We start from the raw sequence: 10065 nt of genomic DNA, 5'->3' as shown, positions 1-10065 counted from the left end.
ATTAAGTGTCTTATAAAAGTTATATTTAATGTATTATAATCAATGTTATAAACAGCATCTTTTCATACTCAGAAAATAGGCCTAAACCCCAATCTCTAATAGATATTTTTATTATACTTGGGAAAATAAAATCACAGGTGGAATATAGCGTATTTTAAATATTACTGATGACTTCACTTTTCCACCACATGGCAAGAAGTTTTTTTTCCTCTCCTATTAGATGTCAAATTGCCTGCTCAGGGAACCTTTAGGGAACATTCCCTGAAGGTTCCCTTGTTTGCTGGGTCATCTGTAACAGAAATTCATCCTTTAAAAATCCAATCTGGACAATGCGACAGACAAAAACATACTCATCAAGAAGTCCAGTATGACCATGTCTATGAAGTCCACCAGTCGTGTGCCTTTGTCGTATGGCGGCGTCTTTTTCACCGTGGAGCAGTACTCGGGTTCTGTCTCCCACCTGAAAACCACATTCTTTGTAAGATAAAATAGAGCAGGAACATCCAGCTTTTTATTAGCATTCAAATGAGCCATAGCTCATTATTCAAATGGATTGAATGATCACCTCCAGCAGAAAACTAAATCATGTTAACTACATCCCATGATGTACAGCGTAATTAATCAAAGTTTTATGAGTTTCTGTTAAAGAAATGAACATTAAGTTCACAGCCTACTTATACAGAAGTGTCAAGTGTAGGAAATATGAGGACAGCTATCTGGGAACTGCAGGTAGTTTCTAAATGTAGGATTTCTATTCTGTTTTTACAGGATACGTAAGACTAAACAGCAGTTAGATATTTGAAAGGAACTTATACTTTAGGTAAGTAAACCTACAGGTTAGCAGTTCTGTTTCAGGAGACAGTATGACAAGAACAGCAGGCTACATGGGGTGGGAGTTTAGAAGATGCTGGGATACTAAATCCTGCAGCACTTGGTAAACATTGCAGTAATGGGGTATGATTGTAGCTCAGCTGCAGGGGGAGAGGTGGAGCAGAGGTTTCAGGGGGCAGTGCCAGGAGAGGCTGGCTGGCACAGCTGTTTCACAGCCTCTGATTTTGCCTCTCTTATTTATGCAGTGGTGCGGTGCGGTGGGACCAGAGGGTGGGAAGATGAGTATGAAGAGCAGCTGGCAAAGAAGCCAGATCAGTGTGCAGTTGTGCGTGTTGGCCAGGAGGTGCTAAAAACACGCTATGATTTGTATTGTGAATTTTACAAAACGAATACAAATAGTTACTCATGGGCTTCTCGTATTTTTCAACGACTTTGATTGGCGAATAAACCAAATGAATGCAAATAGTCAGCAATCAGCCAACAAACCGTCACCAGCTTCATGCACACAGCAAAATCTCTCCTGTTAAATTAACACTAGAGAGTGTCTAAATGTGTCCACTCATCTGAGTGTTAAATATAGCACTGTTGAGTGTTAAATGAACACTTTTGACAGTGTTATATTTTTAAAAGTAACCTAGTCAGTTCTGAAGATTTACAATGACTAACACCGAGCAGTACTGATTTTCTAACACTGGAATATTTCTAACATTTTGAGTTATTTTCCAGTGTTAGAAAATCAGCACTGCTCTGTGTTAGTATAGTACTAGTGTTAATTTAACACTGGAGATTTTGCTGTGCACGGATCAGGCAGGAATAAAATCACCAAGGAAACAGGATTTGGTTCACGAGCTAATATCCAGCCTGCCACGGGGAACTGCAGTAGTCATGAAGCACAAGTGTCGACACTTTAATGCTGACTCTTTGCATATCTTTGATTTATTTGCCAGTTATGACAGTTAGAGTTATGACATGCTTATGTTTGCTATTTGCTAAACCATAGAAACAAAACAAATTAGGTGGCAAAGTGTATCAAATTTATGCCACTGCTAAAACTTTTGTAAACACTATATTAATAACGTTGTACTAATATAGTGCAGGGTGTAAGCTTTCCTTTATCACTGAGCACATTTGTTTTCTGTATGGCTGGACAGCCCAGGGCGTCCACTAACTTTGCCAGCTTGCTTCGGCTGTAGGAACGTCTCCACGGAGATCTCCAGGTCCTGCGCCTTGCCAGGGAGAGATCTGGTAGCATGACAGCCAAGGAGCCCTCTAGGTCCCTGGGGCGGCCGCACACAGCGTGCTCTGTTGAGCAGTAGTAGGAGCACTGGCCGTAGAAGCACTCATTTCCCACTAGGGGGAGCCAGAGGTGCACAGAGAAGGAGAAAAGCAAGCAAATGAACAGGAAAAAATGACAGAAAAATGTTTTTGGTGATGCAAAAATATGAAAAATGAAATGAATTTATAATAGGTTGACATATGAGGGTGTTTAAAGCCTGCTGAATTAATAAAGGGTGTACTGGAGTGTTACCAGGGGAGGCAAAAAAGGTTCGTGCCAGCTTGCGGTCAGTAGTGACGTCTTTGATCTCCTTGACCACATTCACCAGCCTCCCAGCCACAGGGGGGATTCTCCTGTAACCCAAAATCCTGCAGAGAGTGTGAAACAAAGTGTGAGATGAGGACAGGATTAAGTGCAAAGATAAAAGACCCCCAAAAAAAGGCTGAGAAGAGAAGAGATAAGAAACTATAATAGTGTTACATAACTTCCATTTTTTTATGTGGCTATTTTGTCCACCGTTTCCCTTGTGGTGCTCTCTGTAACAGTGTGTTGCTGTGCCCTTTCGGATAAGAGAAATTTGACTTGATACCTATCCAGATGAAAAGCTGCAATTTCTGCATTGTGCCGCTCAAAGTCAGAGAAATAGTACAGGTTGTAGTTGGTTTCTTCATCTCTCTCCTGCCTGTCAGCAAAGATAAAAATGCACATCAGAAAGAGTCTATTTATTGACTCACTAGATTTGAACAAGCGCACACAGACAGTAGGAGTTAAGACACCTTTTTTCTACTATTCACTCAAACAATACAGCTGTCTGACGACTTAGACATCCATGTTTCCCATCTCCACTTATTGTTCTTGTTTCAAGAGGCCATAAAGGAGTCTTATACACACTGAGAGCTATGATGACTGTGTAGGGGTTTGCCATTAGCAGCTTACTTCATGGGCTTGAACATGGCTTGTCCATAGTTGGGAAATGACATCACCAGCTTCAACTGAGTACCCCCAGATTTCTGCACTGTAATACAATACAGAGGGTGTTACCATAGCAACAAAGTGCATACACACTCACAAACACACAAATACAGACAAATAATACGCTACGCTGTGACAATACACTGGCCATTGTTCAGGAAAAAGCACATACACACATGCACGCGCACAGACACACACACACACACACATAAATTGTGATAGCTGAGACTTTATTTCCTAGAAAGACTTTGGAAAAAGAGCAAATGTGTGTCATCATGCAAATAGCACATTTCTATCAATCTGAGGATAAACACACAAATGTCCACACAACGTGTTTCTCACACATATTGACACTTCACAAAGACAATGTACATCTACCACAAACAGCATTATAAGGTCATGTGTCTATGCAGTGCTGTAAAAACCTAAGCACACTCTTACTGCTTCCACAGTTAAGAGGGTAAGTAGCAGCCAGGCACTGATAATTAAATGCACAGCATTAATGCGACCGCCTCTGTTAAAGCAGAAGTTTTCAGGTGTGTGTTAACACAATCGTCTCAGGAATGGACGTCCCAGAAAATTCAACCCAGGTCAGGTGAGACCCTGTAATGCTCAGAAAAACTGCAAAAAAACCCAAGAGCTACATCTCAGACTCTACAAGCCTCAGTTAGCAGGTTAAATGTTACAGTTCGGAGCACCAGATCATTGTGTTGATCATGAACTAACAATATATAACAATTATTTTAGGGTCAAATTTGTGTTTCTGACAACTAAAACTGGGTCACGCAACAAGATCTTGATCCCAAGCACAGCAGCAAATCTAGAACAGAGTGACTGAAAAAGAGGTGCTGCTATGACCCAGTCAGTGTGCAGGCCTTCACCTGACTGACTAAATTCAGTTATTCAAGTTATTGCTGCTTTAAGTTATTGGTTCTACAAGCTACTGAATCATTCTTAGTTTTTCACAAGACTGCATTTTATAGAAACAGACAGGCAACTTGTCCAGGAAGTCACCTGACTCTCACCGTGTAACAACTGGGAGAGGCTCCATCACCCACAACCCTAAACTGGATAAATGGAAGAAAATGCATGGATGGATGGATGGATAGATGGATAAAATCGTATTCTCATTTTTCCACAGTTAATGCAGTAACATTTTAACAGGAACATCTGTCCTTTACTTGCATTTTTTCTGGAAGGCTACTCTGGAAAAACTTTATAAAGCAATCCTAAGAACTTTGAAAAATCTAAATTTAAGTGATCCTGAACTGAATTTACAAATGTACTTTTCACAGTTATGCTTGCAACTGTGCTGCGATACAAACAACTGTAGTTTTAGTGAATCTCTGTGAATCTCTTCTGGATTCCTACAATTATTTACACACATAGAGCGTGCGGCCTTGTGCTTTTCAACAACAGTTTCTTTTAACAAGGTTGTTTGAAGTTTCATTGACATGCCATGCCACACAAGGTAACAAAAAACCCATCTCAGCCTGTGTTTATGGCCTTGCTATTTCAACCAAGGCTAAATTGTCTTTCAAAGCTGAAATAACATTTTGTTCCTACTACAAATTAATTGCTGAATCCAATCAGTGAAACACATCTTACGTTAACACTCAGAGTTTTTCTACCTGCGCTATATCTGTTTGGTATGACCTCTAGCTTTGGGTGGGTAATGTTAGGAAATGTTAGAGAGATATTGCTGCTGAATGTACTGGAGCAGCTCTGAGTAGTAGTTTTCTTGGAGATGGTCAAGACTGCACTTCACTGTCTTTGAGGACCGTTGAATATGTTAACGTGTTAGTATTACAATATATTTTGCCATGTACTGTACGTGTGATTCAGTTCACTGCTATTTGTGAGTTTCTTCTTGTTAAGTGTCCTTCAGTTTATTTTGGTAAAAGGAGTCATCAAGGCCTGACTGGTGAATAAGGTTACGCAGGGATCTATTTACAGCAAGACCATTTTTCAAGAAAAATATTAATATTTGAAACCATCACTGACACCACTGTCACCTATCATAACAGGAAGCTATAGAATATATTTTGATATGACATTTTATCCCAACTTCATGGCACCAATGGACAGATGGTGCTGTGAAAAAGTATTTTCCCTTTCTTAGTTTTTTGCACATCGTCACGCTTTTCAGATCATCAAAAAAAATGTTTAATATTATGCAGAGACAAACCAAATAAATAGAAAATGCAATTTTCAAATGATGGTTTAATTTATTAAGGGACAAAAGCTTTCCAAACCCTTTGCTTGCCCTGTGGGAAAAACTAATTGCCCCTAAACCCAAAAACTGACTGTGCCACCACTGGCAGAAAGAACAGCAATTAAGTGTTTCTGATCATTGACAATGAGTCTTTCACATCACTGTGTAGGAATTCTGACTCTTCTTTGCAGAATTGTTGTGATTCAGCCAAACTGGATGGTTTTCAAGCATGCATAGCCCCTAAGGTCAAAGCATCTCCGCCAGATTTGAGTCTGGACTTTGACTGAGCCACTCCAAAACCTTCATTTTGTTTTTTAACCATTCAGAAGTAGACGTGCTGGTGTGTTTCAGATCAGGGCATGAACTGACAGTCGGGCATTCTCTATCAGGATTTTCTGCTTTCTGAGATCTATTACAGCAAATAGTCCTTGTTTTGAGGGAGCAAAGCAGCCACAAACCATCACACTACCACCACCACCATGCTGACTGTTGGTATGATGTTCTTTTCATGAATTGCTGTGTTACTTTTACAGGAGATGCTACGAGGCCCAAACCTTCTAAAAGGTTAATCTTTTATCTCTTCAGTCCACAGACTATTTTCCCAAAGTCCAGAGGATCATCTGCGTTTTATATTTACTCAGGTTATCTTTGTCTAACACTCAAATGTGCAAAAACCCAGGAAATCAGGAAGGGGCAAACACTTTCACGGCACTGCACATAATGACTGATAGTATATACTGTTACACTTTTTGACAAGTAAGTCGTGTTTGTGGACCATCCAAATAGTCCCCTCCCACCCAAACTTTATTATCAGTGTAGAAGTTCAAACATAAAGAAACGTGTATTTTTAAGTTTGCTACATGGTCAGTAGTTCAAGTATTCCTTCTCATCCTCTGCCGAGCCCCCAAGGTCCCTAACAGTGGCTTTCATTTCACTGAAACTTCACAGTGAATCTAAAATTGAAAGCTGAGGCCCTAAACCTCAGGTGTCACACACTCACAGCAAGCCTGCTCTTTATTCTGCTCTTACCTTCCCTGTAGCCCACAAACCTTTACAGGTTGAGCGTAATTTTAATGTTGGTTGTCCTGGAGCTACTTCTTTTCAAGTCATTTCATAAGCAGGCTGCAGTCTTTAACACATCTCAACTAAAAACTGACTCATATGCTTCTGTTTACTACTCTGAAAACACCCAACCCATGGTTGTCTGACACCTCAGCTGTGGTGCATCATCATTAGCATGTGGTTGGAGTAGTAGCATCAGGCTCTGCTGTAACCATACATTGATACTGTTGAATAACAGCAAAAGGAAAGCATTATAAAGAGGCGTTTACTAGATCGCCCGAAAGAAAAACATAAAACTCGGAATCTGAATATCACACCTGTGCTGACGATGCGATGCGTGGCGAGCTGCTGCGTCAGGGGCTCCATGTTGGGGTCATAATGGGGGTAGAGCTGCCAGCGGGAGATGCCCAGGTGAAAGCGCAGCCATGGAGGGTGGCTGCTACTGCTGCTGTTCCAGTGAACATCCTCATAGCCGTCCTGGCTCGCACTCACCCTGAATAATGATTGCATTTGGTGAATGAAATGCACCTACAAAGCACTCTTCTACTTTAACCAAGCATTTTAAAATTAGACACACATTCATCCAGTCATGACCATTCATGACTAGAGAACTGCAATCCATACCACTGTTCACAAAGAGGCTGAGAGAGCGACCTCCCACACGACATTACAAGTGGAGGGACAAGTGGAGCACGGAGCATTCAGTCAGTGTTATTTACCTAACTGATGAGCACTTTTTAAGGTTTTAGTTTTAATCTAGCTGAGAGCCTCTGCTGTGTCACTGCTCTCCTCTGCTCGCTGTTTCACTGTCTGTGTGTGTGGGTGTGTCTGCTCACTGTTAGACAGATGCACAGGACAAGACAACCGAAGGGGAGAGGAATTACTTGAAGATTAACTGCTGTTAGACACGTTGGTTGCTTTACTATAGTTGCAATGAACGCTTAAAGACGTCAACAGAGCACGCAGAAGCGAGGCCAAATGTAAAAGGAGCCAGCTGGGAGCGCTTTGATCAGCAGCAACCGCAGCATATTCAGTGTGTTTCACAAAGCCAGCACGGCATCTTCACATTTCTTGTTGTGCCTGTGAAAACTGTAGCCCATATGTTTAGTTTTGATTAGGCTACATCAACATGGGCCACAGTAGCTGAATACATGGAGCAACACTGTCAGCAGCAACGAGATACTGTGTGTGCTCCCTGCAGTCTCACCCATCTGGTGAAAATCTTGACCGACCATGTTTTCAGAGGAATATACAAAGAGGTGCAATAAAACCAGAGTTACTGTGGAATACTGTGAAATTAGAAATACTGTGATTAGGTTATAGCTTTTTCTTGCTTCATCTAATGTCTTGTAGTTACTGTGGAAACAGTTTGTACAGTTTACAGTGTTGCACTTACAGTTAGGCTCATAATTTTTAGATACATTTTTTGTACTTCGGCCTCCATACACCCCAGTGGATTTTCAATTAAACACTTAGTATTTGACTGAACTGCACACTCTCTGCTTTAATTCTTTTTTTCTATCTTTTGTTTTTTTTAAACTGTGCATGAACTCTTTAAGAATTACAGACAGATTTTTATACAAAGGCCATTTTTATGCATACGATTGACTGAAAAGCAATATATGGCCAGGTGAGGCCTGTTCTCTTATTATTTCATGACAAATGGAGTAGAATTAACATCTGAGGTTGATTCAATTCATAGCTTTTTGGAGTTAGTTCAAATATGAGGCCCAAGGAGGAGTGTAAGTGAGGGAGGCTATCATTATGCTGAAACAATAGATACATCTATCAAAGAATTAAGGGGTCAGTAAACAATCCGGCACATTCTTAAAAAGAAAAGAATCCCTTGGTTAGTTCATTGTGACCAAAAGACCTGCATGGTGACAGAATTATTCCCATGTAACTCAAGGAAGGAAACACAGCTGAAATTCTGCCCTTCAATCATGTATTAGTTTGACTTAAACTCCGCTGGGATGGTCTACAGACCAAGAACTACAAAAACTGCATCTTTATCCAGCAAATTATGAATTTAACTGTATGAGACGTTTCAGTAACAAAGTAAAAACTGAGCTGAATATGAACTGAAAGGTGCTAAAGCAAAATATCCAAAGCAAAGATTGGTGAAGGAAAGTGGTTTTAGATAGCTAAAGTACTTTTTGATTGTGGTGTTGAGGAGTGATGCTGTCAAAGGAAGCACGTAGTCACAAGCATACGGTCTTTGCATATTAACTGCATCATACTGACCACCTCTGGGAGCTCCTCTCACTCGCCTTGACTTTTGGTTTCACCCTCAGCAGCCAGTCCTCTTCAGGGACAGGAGGGCTGGGCATGTTGTAAAGTGGGTGACCAAACAACACCTCCAGCTTTAGCAAGTCTGACTCAATTGAGGCATTTTTGCCTCCTTTGTCAGAAAGTGGTCGTACGTGACTCTTAACCATCCTCTTTCCATCTTTATGGGAATAATCTCTTTGTATATTATCAGTTGGTAGCTCAGCTGGACCTCTGATCACCACAGAGGTGTAGTTGGTGTGTGCCAGGTCTCTTGGAATGTGTGTCCTGGGTGGCAGTGGGGTGTCACAAGGCTGGTGGTAAATGGAAAATGAAACAAGAGCCAGGAGGAGGTGAATGAAAATGGTGACGAAGGCCAAGGACAGACAGATTGTCCTGGAGCGCCGACGTATACGCCACATCATCCTACTGAAAAGAGAGTGATAAAGAATGAGGAGAGGTGAATGCATGAGGGGGAGAAAAGAAAATGGAAGAAGATTTTTAATGAAACATTAGCAAAGTGTAAAATTTAAAGCAAAAACATACCAAAAAAGCAAAATACTGGTATTAAGTAGAACATAGCCTTGATAAAGGCTCACATTCCTTCACCTGCTCTTCTTCTAATTTGACCTTGTAATGCATTCATGAATCACAGGAGTCTCCATCTTGCATATGAAGAGAAAATGTGAGTAAAGGGTGATGTACACAAACCTTTAAATGTTGCCTGACACCTCTCAGCTGTTGTTAGTGTGTTTCCCAGAGGAATAATAAAGAGATTCAGTATCCAGTCAGCCTTGGCTTTTTTATCTACATGCGACCAGGAGTGGTGCCAGGTTAAAGTGATCTGGAAATAAATCAGTGTGTTTACTCATCTCTTTCAACCCAAGTGATTGGGGGAGAGGGGGTTGGGGGGGTAAAGCATTTGCCCTGTATAACGTCATCTTTCTCTGACAAGAGTAAAAGAAAACAATGTAGCGTATGGCAAAAAAACCCCTAATAAATACACCTAAATCTACTAAATCTTTACACAGTTTAAATAAGTTTTCAGTTTTAAAGCCTGATTTTGTCTGTCCTTACAATAAGCACGGCTATATTGCTACTGCTGCAGAAAGACTTCTGTCCTTCATTTCAGGACTTTCCAAATCAGGTTTTGCTTTTCTGTCTGTTTGCAGGAAACTTCTAGCTTTCAGCTGAAAGCTTCGGGCCTGTCTCAGATCCAATGACAATATAGAGATGAAAACTATTTGAAGAACACCTTATTCACACTTTCAGATAACAAGATGAACTTTATTCCATGGGGAACATTTAGTTCACACACAGTTACTCATGAGAAAGACACATCTTTCTAAACCATACAAACGCACAAAATGCTAGAGCAGAGCAGAGTCAAGTGACAGAATATATTCTCTTGCAGAACCCTTTACTAAAGAGTATTAGATTA

The 10065-nt window shown here is 40.7% G+C and overlaps 1 protein-coding gene across 2 annotated transcripts in view; it reads right to left on the bottom strand.

Annotated features, from left to right (window-relative positions):
* LOC146517401 (extracellular serine/threonine protein kinase FAM20C-like) overlaps window positions 1-9468 on the bottom strand; it is a 35694-nt gene extending 26226 nt beyond the window's left edge. Inside the window, exons 1-8 of one of the 2 annotated variants that reach the window (XM_085162233.1) lie at window positions 9336-9468; window positions 8601-9053; window positions 6674-6849; window positions 3044-3122; window positions 2697-2789; window positions 2360-2475; window positions 2001-2181; window positions 351-460 (exon numbers count right to left, since the gene is read on the bottom strand). In XM_085162233.1, coding sequence (XP_085018359.1) covers window positions 351-460; window positions 2001-2181; window positions 2360-2475; window positions 2697-2789; window positions 3044-3122; window positions 6674-6849; window positions 8601-9049 — 1204 coding nt within the window. In that variant the 5' untranslated portion in view covers window positions 9050-9053; window positions 9336-9468. Of the gene's footprint in view, window positions 1-350; window positions 461-2000; window positions 2182-2359; window positions 2476-2696; window positions 2790-3043; window positions 3123-6673; window positions 6850-8600; window positions 9054-9331 lie in introns of both variants that reach the window. The other variant, XM_085162232.1, reaches the window with a different exon arrangement.
* Between the last annotated feature and the right edge of the window lie 597 nt (window positions 9469-10065).

Source organism: Neolamprologus multifasciatus, chromosome 6 (genome assembly GCF_963576455.1).
Source record: "Neolamprologus multifasciatus chromosome 6, fNeoMul1.2, whole genome shotgun sequence".
Taxonomy (NCBI): Eukaryota; Metazoa; Chordata; class Actinopteri; order Cichliformes; family Cichlidae; genus Neolamprologus; species Neolamprologus multifasciatus.
The sequence above is the reverse complement of the archived record's forward strand: the minus strand, read 5'-3'. Positions and strand labels throughout refer to the sequence as shown.